Genomic DNA, 17504 nt, shown 5'->3' on the forward strand with positions numbered 1-17504 from the left:
AATGTGGACAAAAATCATCCTGCAAAAACTAGTTCTTTTCTACAACTCGTACTTACCAATTTTCTAATTCTAATGCATATATTGATTCTTAAAAACAAAATATTAAATCATTGGGACATTGAAAGTTAATTTTTGGCGGGAATGAAATTGAATGTTTTGCTAGTTTATAAACGGGCTCAAAACGGGCTTTCTTCTTTCGGCCCAATTGTACTTTATTTTATTTTTGTTCGAATAGGTGTGACATTTATGGCATATGAAAAAGTTAGGTGGTGTCTTCGTCATCGGTGACAAGTGGCTTCGTCACCGGAGAAGTCCTCAGCGACAGGCGAAATTAGTTGAAGTTCTTGCAAAATCCAAGCTTCTCTGCCACACCCGATCTGAAATTCTCCAGTTTTGAGTTACGTAGACCTTTACAAGTCTTAGTATTGAGTATCACTGTTTATTGTTTAGAGTTTATGTGTTTTGAATGGATTTATCTGCTTCTGTCGCCAAAAAGCTTTAGCCTTTATTTTTTAGACATGGAGTTCTCCATGGTTTCGTATGTTAAGAATTATGAGTTTAGGCCAAAATTTTTTACATTTTTCTTAGAATTCACTGCAGGACTGTTATGGTCATGGCGATGGAAACCTTGAGAGAAAGGTTCTACCAAGTATGGTCCTGATGGTGTTTACTATGAAGGATCCACTCCTAAAACGGTCAAGGTTAGGCAAAAGACTGCGTTAAGTACATTGTTGAATGGTCTTTATCCAATTTTTGGATTGCAGCTGCAGAAATCAGTGTTCAATATATTTTGGTAGGTATCCTGTAGTTGTTTCACCGGATCTCTTTATCTATCTACTTCTTCATGTAGTGAACGACACTAGTTTGGAGACTATGCTTGAAGTTCCAAGTTATCATCCTTCTATAAGAAATGTGGAGTTGTATTTGGAAGTGAAATCGACATCTGATAATGTTACTGATCATGCTGCTTGTTCATCCGTAATAGAATATCCCGCTAGTTCCTCGAATACACAGAGGACGCAACAACCCCAAGAAGCTACTGATTATGTGTCACATGCATCTGTGAAAGTAGAGAGAGATAATGGTTTAGAGGTTCAGGGAGTGGGTAACAGTAACGGGTGGATTGAAGACGAGGAAAATTCTGACTTCGGAAATGGTAGCACTCGTGGAGGTGGGGATGGAGAAATAACGGATAAAAACTCGGGTTCAGATGATGCACACAAGGTTTGAATGTGCCAGGCTTAGAGGTATTACCGTATGCGTGCTTATTAAGTAAAGGTGTTGTTGATTCGAGTGCTTCAAAACAGTGTACTTTGTCTAGTTTGTGGATTGATGATCATGAATTGCGTGTAGGGTTGTGTTTTAAAGATAGGGATGAGCTGAAGAAGGCGGTGGACTGGTGTTCCATTAGAGGGCAGCAAAAGTGTGTAGTACAAGAGATTGAGAAGGACGAGTATACGTTTAAATGCATCAGATGGAAATGCAATTGGTCGCGTCGGGCAGATTGAATAGAAGAACATGGACTTGTTAAGATAACTAAGTGTAGTTGGTCCACATACTTGTTGTTCTATTAAGCCGGAAAACTTCAACTTGTAATTTGCAGCAGAAGAGATTGAGTGTCTGATCAGGGTACAACCCACTCTAACAGCAGAGTTGAAAAGTTTGGTGACATGCTTAAAACTTCAAAGCTGCGGGCAGCAGAACAGGAAGTAATCAAAGATCAGAGTTTCAGAGTATTGCCTAAACTAATTGGCTGCATTTCACTCATCTAATGGGCTACTTGTGGACTGCAATATGAGCTTTTCCCTAATCCTGAATTTGCATCCTTCGGTGGCGCGTTTTGGGCGTTTCCACAGTCCATTGAAGGGTTTCAACACTGTAGACCTCTGATCATAGTGGATTCAAAAGACTTGAACGGCAAGTACCCTATGAAATTGATGATTTCCTCAGGACTCGACGCTGATGATTGCTTTTTCCCGCTTGCCTTTCCGCTTACCAAAGAAGTGTCCACTGATAGTTGGCGTTGGTTTCTCACTAATATCAGAGAGAAGGTAACACAAAGGAAAGACGTTTGCCTCGTCTCCAGTCCTCACCCGGACATAGTTGCTGTTATTAACGAACCCGGATCACTGTGGCAAGAACCTTGGGTCTATCACAGGTTCTGTCTGGATTGTTTTTGCTTACAATTCCATGATATTTTTGGAGACTACAACCTGGTGAGCCTTGTGAAGCAGGCTGGATCCACAAGTCAGAAGGAAGAATTTGATTCCTACATAAAGGACATCAAAAAGAAGGACTCAGAAGCTCGGAAATGGTTAGCCCAATTCCCTCAAAATCAGTGGGCTCTGGCTCATGACCAGTGGTCGGAGATATGGAGTCATGACGATAGAAACAGAAGATTTGAGGGCAATTTGTGAAAGCTTTCAGTCTCTTGGTCTATCAGTGACAGCGAACGCACCTGCACATGTGGGAAGTTTCAATCGAAGAAGTTTCCATGTATGCACCCAGAAATGGTGCAAAGGATTGTTAACTTGTGTCATTCACAAATGTTGGATGCAATGGAGCTGACTAGGAGAATGCACCTTACACGCCCACTCAGTGTTCTCTTATCTCTAGACCTGAAACTAACTTGCTGTGTAATTCGAGTTACAAAAGGTTAAAGGAAGAATTAGGAAGATACATATAACATGAATGTTGCCAGAAGTTCAGGGAACTTGAATATTCTTTTGGTTCTTGGTGGAAAATATCCAACAGATGAACAATTTGACATTATTTCACACTTTGATTCTAGCAACTCTGTAACACCATCATGGGTTATTGTTGATGTACATAAATATATATTACAAATCTGTATACCATTGGTTCAAATTGTTACAACATTTGTTTGAAGCACACCTGCAGCAATAATACACAGGATGCAAAACGAAGAGCGAAACTATATGACGCCAACGATAGACATAAACAGTTACAGTCATCATGAAAACAGAATTATATGGTACAGCAAAAATTACACTAAGAGGCAAGAGTCTCACCGACGACGATGAGAGAGTTTACGGTTAGACCTCTTTCCACCGGTTGATTTCGATGTGGAAGAAGTCGAATCTGTCAGGGACGAATTTCCTAATTCCAAATTGTCCTCACTAAAGGCCTTCTTTAGTGTCTCTTGTATTTCCATGTACCTTTGCTTCTTTTGTAGTCGTTTCTCAGCAGTGTCGTCTTCTCCGCAAGCCAGTTGAGTCAAGTCCTCACAGTTCATAATCTGGTCGAGCACTGCCGAACAGCGCGGGAAGAATCGTTTCCCGAGTTCCACTGATGATAAAAAAACAAGGTCAGACAGCAAGTAACAAAACCATGTTTAAAGATCATTTAGTTTTGTTTTTTGTGATAAGGAGTCCGATGAAGTGGGTGAGAATCCATACCGGTTTTAGAAAGCGCTTTTAGTCTACTTTGATGCTCTTCTAGGATTCTGAAAGGTGCTATCTTTACACCCGGTGATGTTCTCTTCGTACCAGTGAGACGGTCAGGCTCGAGGCTAGTCACTATGAACTCACATGTTCCCTTCATTTCGGCGATCTCCATTGCAGCTTGTGCTTCCGTTGGAAAAAGACGTTGAGCAAGTGCAACTAAACAGTGGACGACACAAAGAATAGTTATCATTAGTTCACTCAGTTTCCTAATAGAGAGGACATAAATTTAATTCAAACATATAAGAAATAAGACTTGATAGATACCTCTATTTTCAAGATCGAGCAGCGTCATCTTCAATTCATCGGCCGCCACTGCAAAAGAGGGAGGAACATCTCTAGGAATTTGTTCTCGTTTGTCTTCTTGCTCTAGTATTTCTACACATAGTCGGCCTTTGAGAGAATGCTTGCATTGCTCCGGGATATTATTACATTCAACCGCCATAGTGGCTTGTTTTGCGATCATGAGTGCGGTTCTACCTTCCAAAGTTGCTTCTGATGCACTTGCACCTTTTTCCAATAGAGATAGTATCAATTGTGGCTCCTTCCGCATCGCAGCAACATGAAGCACCGTATATCCCCTCGGATTCCTATGGTTGACATCGGCAAGATCAAGTTTTAAAAGATCTGTTGCGGTCTTCACATTGCAATATGCAACAGCGAAATGAAGAGCACACGCATCATCTAGATTGGTGTGATCCTCTTTCAAAAGCAACTTGACTAACTCAATATCATCCGAGTCAAGTGCCTTATGTACATTCGAGACATGTTTCTTTACTTTAGGTACCTCCAAACCAAGCTCTTTACGTCTATCAATTATCTCTTTAACAAGCTCTTCCGGCAATGACTTTTCAAGACTAACCATATCTACATTAGACTTGACAATAATCTCTTTACATCTATCCAATAGCTTCATACAAGCTTTACCACATATATTAGCAAGCTTGAGTATAACCAATGTGTCCTCTATAACAACTTTGTCTACAACGTCCAATAAGTGCCTCTGAAATACAAATACAAGTACTCAAGTAAGAACATATTCATGAATGTGTAACCATAGCTTAATGCAGATGGTGTTTTACCTGATAGAGAGTAATTAATTCAGGGATCTTGAAGATGAAAGCCAAATAGAGAACCTCCAACATGAAATCCACCGCCGGCCGGCAAGCCACGTGGCAGCAATTCTCGTCTGCGCATTCAGAAACTCCTTTAGGCGGCGGTCTCACTCTGCTGCTGTAAACATAAGCCAAAACAGTCACAACCGAATCGAAACCGACTTCGTAATCCTTGGCAATCTCCTTAAGCTCGAGCTTCACGGCGGCGGTGTTGTTGGAGTCTTTCTCCTTCTTAGCGGCGGCTAAAGCGCTCTTGAAGAAAGAGCTTCTCGCTGACAAAACGCACCGGTGGAAAGAAACTTCCCGGCCGTCGGAGAGAACAAGCTTAGCGTCGCTGTAGAAATCATCCGGCGAGTCAAAGACGGATTCGAAGCTGTTGGAGAGCAATTGCAGAGCAGATACATCAGGTCCGGTGAGTACTTGTTCGGCGGCCAGATAAACAATAGAGGAGTCGGTGTTATCGGTAGCGACGAAACTAGTGCTGCTGATTTCATAAGAATCGGCGAATCCATCAATGGTGGTGTCCATCAACAGGTTCCGATGAATTGAAATTCACAAATTAAAGAGATCTCTGCTAATCAACGAAGAGACCTTATCAACTGGATTTGGTTAAAGATCGAAGATAACCATTGACGAGCAGAGCCAAGTCAAGTCAACGAGAGTGGTGGTGAGATATGAAGAAGCATCCTCGTCCCACGGTTTACATTTCACCAAAACCGGTAAATTTCCAGGAAAGGAATCTTTGTCAGAGATCTTTTTTAAAAAGATATAACAGGAAGCTAAACCGGTTCGGGTTATAAATGTTAGTATTTATACCGGAGACATTTTGTGTTGCTAATTTTTGTATATGAGAAGTTCAATCCGGTTCGGTAAGCCCCTGAACCAAACTAGATTTGGAGATGATATAAATATATAAAATTTATTTTTCATCCGGTTCGTTATTTTCATATAAATATATAAATATTATTTTTTAAATTTAAGAATTAGATTTACATGTGAAAGTTACATTTCTGTTTATTTTCTTTGAAGTAAAATGATAAAGGGAACGTATATTAAGTTTCATGCTTTATTCACATAAGTTTTGTAATGTATATTATATTTTTCGTTTATTGAAAAAGTAATTTTCAGTGTTCAGCATGTTTACACTATAATTAAATCAAGTCGAATATTTCCTGGAACTATTCTCCTTGTTCTATAGCAAATGAAAACGCTCTTCACAACAAAATCATTATAGATATAGGAATAAATTACATTAAAAACATGAAAGTCATAATGAATATATTTTTTTAATTAGGATTTGATTTAAAAACAATTATTGTATACATATAAAAGACTTCTTTAGTTATTTGCCTTCAACTTCTCGTTCTGAATCATGCGATAAATCAGCTTTTTCAATAACTACGACGTAAAAGCAAATTCATAACACGTCTAAACAAATTTGGCTCATCCTTCACTTGATTGGTGTTTTCCGGACTCGATGTTGCTGGAAACTGAGAAGAAGAAGGAATCTGCATAATCACCTCTTGGTTCCTCACCGGTAGACTCATTTTGTTGGATCGAAAACGATCGAGATCAGAAAATGAAAAGATAGGTTAAAGATGCCTATGAATACAACAACGTAAGATTATGTTGAATAAACAGAGTACTTTATATAGGAGTTATAATAAGGTAAATAAATTATTGCTTTCCGCGTTTTTTACTTTTGTATTTCTTAAATGATAAGTTAAATTAGGATAAGATTTGTATGATTTTAAGTAAATTTACAATAACTCTCTATAACTCAATAGCATCACATATTTAATTAATTTTACTAATTATCTTTTGAACAATTTTATGAAATAGTTTTCTTTTAATTAATTTTTTAAAATGATATATTATAAAATTTAATTGAATCAATCTGATATAATTTTTTTATCTTCTACCATCTATTATAGTTGATAAATATTGTGATAAACTTTAGATAAACACCCAATTGCCAAATATTTAATAAATTTTGTGTACCATGCGTTTTTTTTGGAGAATATATATACGTGGACAGCATACCGTACATATATTGTATAAAAGCTTATAAAACATAGATACGGGTTATATTGGTAAGCTATAAATATATGTAAACAATAGTAAGATATTACGTGTTGTGTCTAAATATGTGTTGCTTTAGATATTATTGTATATCTAATATATTAAAATATCTTTTATTAACTAATATATTATTTAAGAGAGAAAATTGGGACACTATTTTCTATACAGTAACTGTTTTCAACTATAAACAGGAACCCTTGATATAATAAAATAACTAGCCAAAAAATCAGATTAAATATTCATAAAACAATGTTTGGTATTATTACATAAACCTAAGAAACAAAATTCAATATTCCTTTTTACCTTATAAAAAACAATTAAACATCACTAGATATATTTATGCCCCACAATGAGCGAGCCAATTGAGACTTGAGACTTGAGATCCTTGTCAACTACGTTTGCATTTGTCGGCCCATTTTTTTTATTTTTTTTTTAAAGTGTCGGCCCGTTGCTTCTTCCGTTCAGATCAACCCTCTCGTAATCAGAACAAAACGGAAAACAAACGAAAGAACAATCAGATCCCTCTTTTTTTGCATAAACTAAATTCAACTTCTCTGCGTTTATGTTGTAGAGGCAACCACGATCACTACTACGAAACAATACAACGTCGTTGCTTGGAGTCCACGTAATCAAATCTACTCCAATGCTTTTAATATCTTTCACTTTAACCCACGACTTTTCAAAACTGCTCTTTAAAACCCATAACTCGTGAACATCTTCTTGATCTTTGTTTGTCCACTGACGAATAGCACCTAGCTTCCCTTCGTATCTGACTAATCCTGAGAAAACATCAGAGTTCGGAGTATGGAAGAAGGACCAAGTTTCGGTTTTGAGACAAAACCGGATCACATTGTTGTTCCGTGATATCCAATGCAAGAACCCCGAAACTTGTATCGGGTTGGAAAAAATTAATCTGTCTGTTTTTGGTAGACGCAAATTTTCTAATCTCTTCCAGGTAAACGAATCAGAATCGAAAACTTCGCACATAAAAGTTCTGTGATTCAAATGGTAGATACCCCGAGACATACACATACGCCGAGACTGCGAAAGCCTTTGTATTTTATACCGGAAAGGGTTCAATCCGATTACCGCTAAACCCAATGACATATCCCAACCCTTCACTTCTGGCTTTGGTATGACCTGATACTGTTTAGTGGTTGGTTTGAAGACTATGTATCCACGTGATGGTTTTGTATACTTAACACAAAGCAATATCCCATGACTTGCATCACAAGCTTCGATCTTTATCATTCCGGGTGGCAGAAAGTCGATGGAGACTCCATTGTTTTGTAAATCACTCCTCTCATGGACAAAACTGGTTCGAAGTTCGTGTCCTTTTACTATGTAGTGTTGTATGAAGTATCCCGAAATACGATTGGTTCTAAGGAGATTAAGATTGACAAACCATGACTCGTAGCTTCTCTTGTTGCACTCTTTATTCAGGAGCCTGAATTTTCCGATTTTTGACGCCGGAAGATAAGAAAGAAATTCTTGGATCATGTCTTGATTTATCACCGGAGAACTCATGATCCTGTCGGGAATAAAGAGATGAGCACGATCACTGAATGAGAAATGAAAAAATCAGGATCGGTAGAGAACAACTTATGATGAATAAAGTGTTTATATATCCTTTCTTTGTTTAAGGAAAGTATCAAAATTTGCCTTTTTCTTCGCTAGTCCTAAAACAAACAAATTAACCAAAAGATAAAATCTTTCATGATTAATGTTACTTGTGATACCTTAAGCCAAAACTTTATCTTTAGACTTTTAACCAAATCTACAGTAATTTAATTGCTAGACTTAGGAAACAACTTTTTTTTTTACCCAACAATCTTTGGATTTTAATTGTTTTTTTTTCTACTAATAGATTAACAACTCATTATATAATAATGTTTCTATCATAATTGACAATTCTTTCTTTTTAATAAACATCCAGCTTGTATAATAATCCACAAGTCAATTTCACCATTTTGGCCAATTTATTTTCTTATAAAAATTAGCACAAAAAAGATTATCATTGTTTAGCAGATTTAATTTCTAATTAACTTACGTAATTTCCATTTTCCATAGATTTATCTTTCTTTTTATTTCCTTAGTTATCTTAGTACTTTCTTAGTTTCCTTAGTAATTTTAAATTTTAAGATAATATATTGAAATTAAAAGAAGAAAAAAAACTCTAGTTATACTTTTGTTAAATGTTTCATCACACTAACTAATAATTTTTTTTAGTTAAATTACAATATATAAACACTGAAGAAAGTTTTTGGCCCACACTTTTTTGGGATCAATTAGTACTATAGTTAGGGGAAGATTCTGATTTAAAGGATACCAAAAATGACTAGTTAGGACATGAATGAAAACTTATAATCTCAATAACATACATACGTGTTACTGAACAATAGTAACATCTTACGTGTTTTGTCCATATATTTGTTGCTTATAAATATATTCATATAACAATGTTTGCATTAAGCTTTTAAGAAGCACAAAACCATATAACAAAATTAAATATTCCTATCCCTACCAAAAAAAAAAATTAAATATTCCTACAGCCTTGTTGATTATTTTATGCCCTACGTTGAGCCTTGTTGACTAGTTTGCATTTGTCGGTCCATTTCTTCTTCCGTCCAGATCAACCCTCTCGTAATCAGAACAAAAGGGGAAACAAACGTAAGAGGCAAAATCCTTGTTTGTATGAACTAAGTTTAACTTCTCTGTGTTTAAGTTGTAGAGGCAAACATGATCCCAACTAGAAAGCATTACGACGTCGTTGCTTGGTATCCACGTAATATGCTCTACTCCAATGCTTTCAATATCTTTCACTTTTTCCCACGACTTTTCAAAACTGCTCTTTAAAACCCATAATCTGTGAACATCTTCTTGATTGTTGTTTATCCAGTGACGAATAACACCTAGCTTCCCTTCGTAGCTGACTAACTCTGGGAATAAACCAACGTTTGGAGTATGTAAGAAAGACCAAGTTTCGGTTTTGGGACATAACCGGATCACATTGTGGTTCCATGATCTCCAATGCAAGAACCCTGAAGCTTGTACCGGGTTTGAAAGAATTAGACCGTCTGTTCTCGGTAGACGCAAATTTTTTAATCTCTTCCACATAAACGAATCGGAATCAAAAACTTCGCACGCAAAAGTTCTGAGATTCCGAGTCATACCAGGCGATTTCGAAAGCCTAAATATTTTATACCGGAAAGGCTGCAATCCGGTTACCGTTAGACCTAATGACTTATCACAACTCCTCACTTTTGGGTTTGGTATGATCTGATACTGTTTTGTTGTTGGTTTGCAGACTATGTATTCCGGTATTGGTCTTGTATCATTATAACAAAGCAATATCCCATGACGTGCATCACAAGCTTTGATCTTTACCTCTCCTTGTGGCAGAAAATCGATGGAGACTCCTTTGTTATCCAAATCTCTCCTCTCATGGAAAAAACTGGTATCAAGTTTGTATCCTCTTTCGTAGCGTTCTAGGAAGTATCCAGAGATATTGTTGGTTCGATGGAGATTTAGGTTGACAAACCAAGACTCGTAGCTTCTCTTGTTGCACTCTTTATTGATGAGCCTCAATTTTCCGATTTCGGACCCCCGAAGATAAGAAAGAACCTCTTGGATCGTGTCCTGATTTATCACCGGAGAACTCATGATCTTATTGGAAAAAAGAAAGAAAGAGATGAGCACGATCAGTGAATGAGATATATAGAAATCAGGATTGGTAGAGAACCGACGATGATGAATATACAAGTGTTTATAAGTATCACAAATTGCCTTTTTCTTCGCTAGTCCCAAAACAAGCAAATTAACCAAAGATAAAATCTTCATTAATGTTTTCCTTTTTCTTCGCCAGTCCCAGATAAAAATATATATAAAATATTTCATTAGGTTACTTGTAGTACCTTGAGCCCAAAGTTTCTCTTTTGACTTTTAACCAAATTAACAGTAATTTAATAGCTAGACTTAGAAAACAACATTTTGTATATATATTCTTTGACATCAAAATTCAACAATCTTTGGGTTTCTATAGTGTTTTTTTTCTTATTCTAATAGATTACCACTCATTATATCATATACAAAGTGTTTCCTTTTCAATCAACATCCATTTTCTTTAAAAATTAGCAAGTTTGTTCTTATATCATCATTCAGCAGATTTCTTAATTAAACTTAGTGATTTCCATTTTGCACCTATATGTTTCTCTTTCTTAGTTTAGTACTTTAAATTTTCATATATATAATTTATTAAAATTAAAAGTAAAAACTCCAGTTTAACTTATGTTAAATGTTTCATCACACTAAAAGAGCATTAAGTAATAAATATTTTAGCTTTATGAAAAAAAATATCAAATCACTGAAGACATTTGTTGGCCTATACTCTATTTTTTATTTGGCCAATTAGTAATAGACTAATAGTAACTCATATGATATCTCTCTAATTCTGGCGAAACGAATATTCTGATTCTAAAGATAGTAAAAATGAATTTTGATGAAGGGAATACTATTTCACACACCTAGAAAGAGTAAGGTAGAAACCTTTTTTTTTTTGGTCAGATTCTTGTATCAAGAAGTTCTCATCGATCCTCTCATCAGAAACTTGAGCAAAAAAAATAAAGTTTGTGTGATCATAACGTGTATGATCCTCCACGGCTTTTAGAGATATGTGCAAAACAATGTGAGAGAAGGAAAGATAATCAACTATGTAAACTTTTATTTTATCATATCTTGCGAATTGCAAACTAATGATCTTCTTTTTTTTTATCTTCAAAATTTCTATCTTCAACCTAATTACCTAAACGTAGCATTTTTTTAATAACATCCACCTGAATACATAGCTTAAAAATGATACGAACATTGACTTGTATAGAGTATAACAACTAATGATTTCAATTCTTCTTTTTTTTTCCGGTTAAGACTCCATATATTATTCTACGGATAAACGCTCTCGTTTAAAGAGAACCAATCGGGAACCGTTGAACTTACATGGGAAAAACAAAATCCGCGAATTCTTGCATATTTCGCAAGATAGTCTGCTCGGATATTACTAGTACGGGGAACATGCATAATATTAAAAGATACAAGTTGATTCTTAAAACACTCAAAATCTTTTAACTCTGATGCAAAAATGGGCCAATCCTCCGGCGTATTAACCATAGTGATAAGATAAGATCAAACCGTCTTGACAAAGACTTCCTTGATTGATAAGTCTACTAAGCACTTTAAGGCCCAAACTAATGTGTCTAGTTCTGCATGAAGCGGTGATAAACAACGACGTGAACCTTTCAATCTTAAATGAAACAATCTTTTCCCAATGGTGAAAATCCACCCATGACCGCTCCGCGAATCGGTTGTATGCCAAGACCCATCAATGAAGCAGATTGGGGAAGCCATATCTATATGTTGCCCTTCCAAACTTGGCCTGGTAAGAATTGTTTTGTTCTATGTGTTTGTTACTCGTTTATTTGTTGTTAAGAATTGCCGATATATTTGCCAACTAAAGTACATTAAACCAGCATATGAAGTATAATTAACGTTACAAATGAAGATTCTATCTTCAATTTTGCTTCTTACAATTTTTTCCAAAATAGTCATTTTTTCTTTTAAACAAAGTAACAAACCTCACTGGTTTACTCTTGTTTTTTAAGTTAAACATTCAAATTCTAGTTGGAAGGTCAAAGATTCAAATGCGTAAAAGAATTCAAATAATAGACTAATATCAGCCTTAATGTTATCTTCATTTTGGTCTGAATCAGCCTTAATTTATTAGTTTGTTTTTGTTAAGAAGACTTGGGAAATAAAAATTATAAAATGGTCAAAATGGATTAAGGTCGAGACCATAAAACGACGACGTATAGATCGAAAAAGTGAATAAAACGTCGGACCGAAACACACCGTAGTTATTATTAATTGTTACCTTTTTAACTTAAATCAAACTCTAATTAAGTACAAAATCAATTAATTAATAATTATGACGAAACTCGCGGGAACACTTCATAAAATGGTTCCCAAATAATGCGGACAAAAAAAAAAATCTGACGAAAACGTAACACTTTGATGTTTGATCAAACAAAAAAAAAAAGTCCTGGAAAAAATTATTTAGCTTCGTCTGCAAAACCGTTACAGAGAGACAGCGAAAACCTGTGGGGAAAAAATTTTAGAAGCAACCCAAAAGAGAAGAGAAGAAATTTATTTCTTTTTCTCCCTCTCTCTCTCTTTTGAAGCTTCTTCTGATTCAAAGTTTTACAGGTAAAGATCGATTTTTTATTTTTCTCTTCGAATTTATAGTTTGAACCCTAATTTTGAGATGGATTCATAGTCAGGTTGGAGAAGATTGTTGATGTTTTGGTTTGATTCGATTAGTCAATCCTATGATTTCATATATTCCAAGAGAATTCATAAATCCTTGAACCAAAATAAGGATCTTCATTTCAGGTTTTTTTTGTCCCTCCATACCTTTATATTGCTGGATCTAGATTTATGAATCATATCTATCAATGGTTTTCTCAAAGCTTGAATTTTTTCTTCTTTTTATTCCAGCTTTCTAGAGAAATTGAGAAAGCCTGTGATATGTGATGGAGCAATTCAGGCAAATCGGAGAGGTTCTAGGAAGCTTAAACGCGTTAATGGTATTACAAGACGATATCTTAATCAACCAAAGACAATGTTGTTTGTTGTTAGATATTTTCAGTTTGGGTTTCAACACCGTAGCCGAAGAGATCAGACACAACTTGAAGCTTGAAGAGAAGCATACTAAATGGAGAGCTCTTGAACAGCCTTTGAGAGAGCTTTATCGAGTTTTTAAAGAAGGCGAAATGTATGTTCGGAATTGTATGTCTAATAAAGATTGGTGGGGTAAAGTTATCAACTTTCATCAGAACAAAGATTGTGTTGAGTTTCATATACATAATCTGCTTTGTTACTTTTCGGCTGTGATCGAAGCCATCGAGACCGCGGGTGAGATTTCGGGTCTTGACCCTTCTGAGATGGAGAGGAGGAGAGTTGTGTTTTCAAGAAAGTATGATAGGGAGTGGAATGATCCCAAGCTGTTTCAGTGGAGGTTTGGGAAACAGTATTTGGTACCGAGGGATATTTGCTTACGGTTCGAGCATTCGTGGAGAGAAGATAGGTGGAATCTCGTTGAGGCATTGCAAGAGAAGAGGAAGTCCAAGAGCGATGAGATTGGCAAGACTGAGAAGCGTTTAGCTGATTTTCTGTTGAAGAAACTAACGGGACTAGAACAGTTTAATGGTAAGCTCTTCCCCAGTTCGATACTTGTTGGTTCTAAGGATTACCAAGTGAGGAGGAGATTAGGTGGTGGTGGTCAGTACAAGGAGATTCAATGGTTAGGGGATAGTTTTGTGTTGAGACATTTTTTCGGTGATCTTGAGCCGTTGAATGCAGAGATTTCTTCTCTGTTATCGCTTTGTCATTCGAATATACTTCAGTACCTTTGTGGATTCTATGATGAAGAAAGGAAAGAATGTTCTCTTGTTATGGAGTTAATGCACAAAGATTTGAAAAGCTACATGAAGGAGAATTGTGGACCTAGAAGAAGATATCTTTTCTCTGTTCCCGTTGTTATCGATATAATGCTTCAAATCGCGAGAGGGATGGAGTATCTTCATTCAAATGAGATTTTCCATGGAGATTTGAATCCAATGAACATTCTTTTGAAAGAGAGAAGTCACACCGAAGGTTACTTCCACGCGAAAATCTCGGGTTTCGGTTTAACCTCAGTTAAGAATCAGTCTTTTTCTCGGGCTTCCTCTAGACCAACCACACCTGATCCTGTAATATGGTATGCACCTGAAGTTCTAGCAGAGATGGAACAAGATCTCAAAGGTACAGCTCCAAGATCAAAGTTTACACATAAAGCTGATGTCTATAGCTTTGCTATGGTGTGTTTTGAGCTTATAACCGGTAAAGTTCCATTTGAAGATGACCATCTTCAAGGCGATAAAATGGCTAAGAACATAAGAACGGGAGAGAGACCTCTCTTCCCATTCCCTTCACCAAAATACCTTGTTAGTCTAATCAAACGGTGTTGGCATTCAGAACCGAGTCAGCGTCCAACATTCTCTTCGATTTGCCGGATCCTCCGCTACATCAAGAAGTTCCTAGTGGTGAATCCGGACCACGGTCACCTTCAAATCCAAAACCCTCTAGTTGATTGCTGGGATTTAGAAGCAAGATTCTTGAAAAAGTTCTCAATGGAGTCAGGTTCTCACGCAGGATCAGTGACACAAATACCATTCCAGCTTTACTCATACAGGATTGCAGAGAAAGAGAAGATGAGTCCAAACTTTAACAAAGAAGAGAATTCAGATGCAGGGGAATCTGTTTCTGAAAGTGTTTCAGTAGTTGAAGAGCCACCAACAACAATGCCAATGTATACTAAGTCATTATGCTTAGATGCAATATCTGAATACTCAGATACAAGATCAGTCTACTCAGAAGCTCCAATCAAAAAGACATCAGCTTTAAAGAAAAGTGGTGACACCATCAAAAACAGAAGAAATTCAATCTCAGGTCAGATAAGCCAAACCACATAGAACTAAAGCTCTCTGATGGATCAAACCAAATAGATTAATCATCCTTTTCAATTGCAGGTTTAAGGTCTCCAGGATCATCGCCTATAAAACCGAGATCAACACCTAAAGTATCATCACCACTAAGTCCATTTGGAAGAAGCAGCAGCAACAAAGCAAACAAGGATACAAGATTGCCTTTGAGTCCTATGAGTCCACTGAGCCATGGAAGACGTAGACAACTAACTGGTCCTGCTTCAGACTCTGAGCTTACATAGCTTTGAAACACACATCGTGGTTTTTTCAAGAATCTTAAACTAACAAAAAGTTTTCAGAGTTAGTTCCCATAACATACCCTTTTTTGTCTAACCTCTTTAATACCATTTTTTTTTTGTATGTGTAAAATTTTGCTTTCGTTAGATACTTCTCTCTAAGCTTCTGCAAGTTCACATTTTTATTGTACCCTTTTTCGCCTTAAGTCTTTATTCCGATTTTGGAACTCCTATGTTCGAAGTTTTGCTCGATTAAAGATTGGATTTTTGCGTTTACCTGTAATGGCCTCGCAGACGCAGTTACGTTTGATTATCTATGAGTTCACGAGGAAAATTCAAACGAGATTGAATACCCAGAAGCTGCATAGCTTTGTTACCAAGTCCAAACTCGCGCGCGACCCATATTTCGCGACGCAACTTGCCAGATTCTATGCGTTAAACGATGATCTTATATCTGCTCGCAAACTGTTCGACGTATTTCCTGAGAGAAGTGTTTTCCTTTGGAACTCTATTATTCGAGCTTATGCTAAAGCTCATCAATTTACTACTGTTTTGTCACTCTTCTCTCAAATACTGCGTTCTGATACAAGACCTGATAACTTCACCTATGCGTGCTTAGCTCGTGGCTTTTCAGAGAGTTTTGATACAAAGGGACTGAGATGTATTCATGGGATTGCAATTGTGTCTGGTCTTGGTTTTGATCAAATTTGTGGCAGTGCAATTGTTAAAGCTTATTCAAAAGCTGGACTTATCGTTGAAGCAAGTAAGTTGTTTTGTTCAATACCAGATCCAGATCTTGCTCTTTGGAATGTTATGATTCTTGGATATGGATGCTGTGGATTTTGGGATAAAGGAATCAATTTGTTTAACTTGATGCAACATCGAGGACACCAACCTAATTGTTATACAATGGTAGCCCTAACAAGTGGTTTGATTGATCCTAGTTTGTTACTCGTTGCTTGGTCTGTTCATGCATTTTGCTTGAAAATCAATTTAGATTCTCATTCTTATGTTGGTTGTGCTTTAGTGAACATGTACTCGAGATGCATGTGCATTGCTTCTGCTTGTAGTGTGTTTAATAGCATCTCTGAGCCTGATTTAGTTGCGTGTTCTTCTTTGATAACTGGTTATTCGAGATGCGGGAATCACAAGGAGGCTTTGCATCTGTTTGCTGAGCTGAGAATGAGTGGTAAGAAGCCAGATTGTGTTCTTGTGGCGATTGTATTGGGGTCTTGTGCTGAGTTATCGGATTCAGTCTCCGGAAAAGAAGTGCACAGTTATGTTATTCGACTAGGACTAGAACTTGATATAAAGGTTTGCTCTGCTCTTATAGACATGTACTCAAAATGTGGGCTTCTAAAATGCGCGATGAGTCTTTTCGCAGGAATTCCAGAGAAAAACATTGTTTCTTTCAACTCCCTTATTTTGGGTCTTGGCTTGCACGGTTTTGCTTCCACTGCGTTTGAAAAGTTCACTGAGATCCTTGAGATGGGATTGATACCGGACGAGATCACTTTCTCTGCTCTTCTTTGTACTTGTTGCCATTCAGGTCTTTTAAACAAAGGTCAAGAGATCTTTGAGAGGATGAAGAGTGAGTTTGGTATTGAGCCGCAAACAGAGCATTATGTTTACATGGTTAAGCTAATGGGAATGGCAGGAAAACTAGAAGAAGCATTTGAGTTTGTAATGTCATTACAAAAACCAATTGATTCAGGAATTTTGGGAGCACTATTGTCATGTTGCGAAGTTCATGAGAACACTCATTTGGCTGAAGTTGTAGCAGAGAATATACACAAGAATGGAGAAGAGAGAAGAAGTGTTTACAAAGTGATGCTCTCTAATGTGTATGCAAGATATGGGAGATGGGATGAAGTAGAAAGGCTTAGAGATGGAATATCAGAAAGCTATGGAGGGAAATTGCCAGGCATTAGTTGGTTTTAACTGCCAAGAACAACAGGTAATGGCTTGATTGGGTTTTATTTTGATATAAATGAAAAGGTTAGGATTTTTGAGTACACATCATGTCTTCTAATA

General features: G+C 36.6%; 5 protein-coding genes, 1 long non-coding RNA gene and 1 pseudogene across 8 annotated transcripts; 4 read left to right on the plus strand and 3 right to left on the minus strand.

The window, feature by feature from the left end:
- Positions 1–271: 271 nt before the first annotated feature.
- Positions 272–2485, plus strand: AT1G64270 (annotated as a pseudogene; the record flags this gene model as incomplete). The annotated part of the gene is made up of 1 exon: positions 272–2485.
- On the minus strand, positions 2448–5358 carry NPR1 (regulatory protein (NPR1)). The gene is made up of 4 exons (NM_105102.3): positions 4547–5358; positions 3732–4467; positions 3420–3623; positions 2448–3309 (listed from the first exon to the last, which is right to left on the minus strand). Exons 1-4 carry the CDS (start codon positions 5105–5107, stop codon positions 3029–3031), a joined length of 1782 nt encoding a protein of 593 aa, NP_176610.1. The 5' UTR covers positions 5108–5358; the 3' UTR covers positions 2448–3028.
- Positions 4608–4821, plus strand: AT1G08667. Its single transcript, NR_139474.1, has one exon. It is a non-coding gene; the product is annotated as an other RNA (long non-coding RNA).
- Positions 5359–6877: 1519 nt separating the features above from the next.
- On the minus strand, positions 6878–8244 carry AT1G64290 (F-box protein-like protein). The gene has a single exon (NM_105103.3). It carries the CDS (start codon positions 8186–8188, stop codon positions 7094–7096), a length of 1095 nt encoding a protein of 364 aa, NP_176611.1. The 5' UTR covers positions 8189–8244; the 3' UTR covers positions 6878–7093.
- A 1009-nt stretch (positions 8245–9253) lies between these two features.
- Positions 9254–10324, minus strand: AT1G64295 (F-box associated ubiquitination effector family protein; the record flags this gene model as incomplete). The annotated part of the gene is made up of 1 exon (NM_148626.2): positions 9254–10324. One exon carries the CDS (start codon positions 10322–10324, stop codon positions 9254–9256), a length of 1071 nt encoding a protein of 356 aa, NP_683467.2.
- Positions 10325–12765: 2441 nt separating this feature from the next.
- Positions 12766–15745, plus strand: AT1G64300 (Protein kinase family protein). 2 transcript variants are annotated; one of them, NM_001036152.1, is made up of 4 exons: positions 12766–12916; positions 12991–13102; positions 13208–15199; positions 15280–15745. In NM_001036152.1, exons 3-4 carry the CDS (start codon positions 13243–13245, stop codon positions 15474–15476), a joined length of 2154 nt encoding a protein of 717 aa, NP_001031229.1. In that variant the 5' UTR covers positions 12766–12916; positions 12991–13102; positions 13208–13242; the 3' UTR covers positions 15477–15745. The 2 variants fall into 2 exon arrangements, with proteins under 2 accessions (NP_001031229.1, NP_564829.1); NM_105104.2 differs by having other exon boundaries at positions 12795–12916; positions 12987–13102.
- A 7-nt stretch (positions 15746–15752) lies between these two features.
- AT1G64310 (Tetratricopeptide repeat (TPR)-like superfamily protein) lies at positions 15753–17411 on the plus strand (the record flags this gene model as incomplete). Its single annotated transcript, NM_105105.1, has 1 exon — positions 15753–17411. One exon carries the CDS (start codon positions 15753–15755, stop codon positions 17409–17411), a length of 1659 nt encoding a protein of 552 aa, NP_176613.1.
- Between the last annotated feature and the right edge of the window lie 93 nt (positions 17412–17504).

This window comes from Arabidopsis thaliana (assembly GCF_000001735.4).
Source record: "Arabidopsis thaliana chromosome 1 sequence".
Lineage (NCBI taxonomy): Eukaryota > Viridiplantae > Streptophyta > Magnoliopsida > Brassicales > Brassicaceae > Arabidopsis > Arabidopsis thaliana.

Bases quoted from the DNA above. Each gene is read 5' to 3' on its own strand.
- NPR1 (NM_105102.3), bottom strand. From the start codon at position 5,107: ATGGACACCACCATTGATGGATTCGCCGATTCTTATGAAATCAGCAGC. The intron at 3,624-3,731 runs GTATCTATCAAG...TCCACTGTTTAG, and splicing joins GCTCGATCTTGAAAATAGAG to TTGCACTTGCTCAACGTCTT. The intron at 3,310-3,419 runs GTATGGATTCTC...TTTTATCATCAG, and splicing joins AAAAGCGCTTTCTAAAACCG to TGGAACTCGGGAAACGATTC.
- AT1G64290 (NM_105103.3), bottom strand. From the start codon at position 8,188: ATGAGTTCTCCGGTGATAAATCAAGACATGATCCAAGAATTTCTTTCT.
- AT1G64300 (NM_001036152.1), top strand. From the start codon at position 13,243: ATGGAGCAATTCAGGCAAATCGGAGAGGTTCTAGGAAGCTTAAACGCG. The intron at 15,200-15,279 runs GTCAGATAAGCC...TTTCAATTGCAG, and splicing joins CAGAAGAAATTCAATCTCAG to GTTTAAGGTCTCCAGGATCA.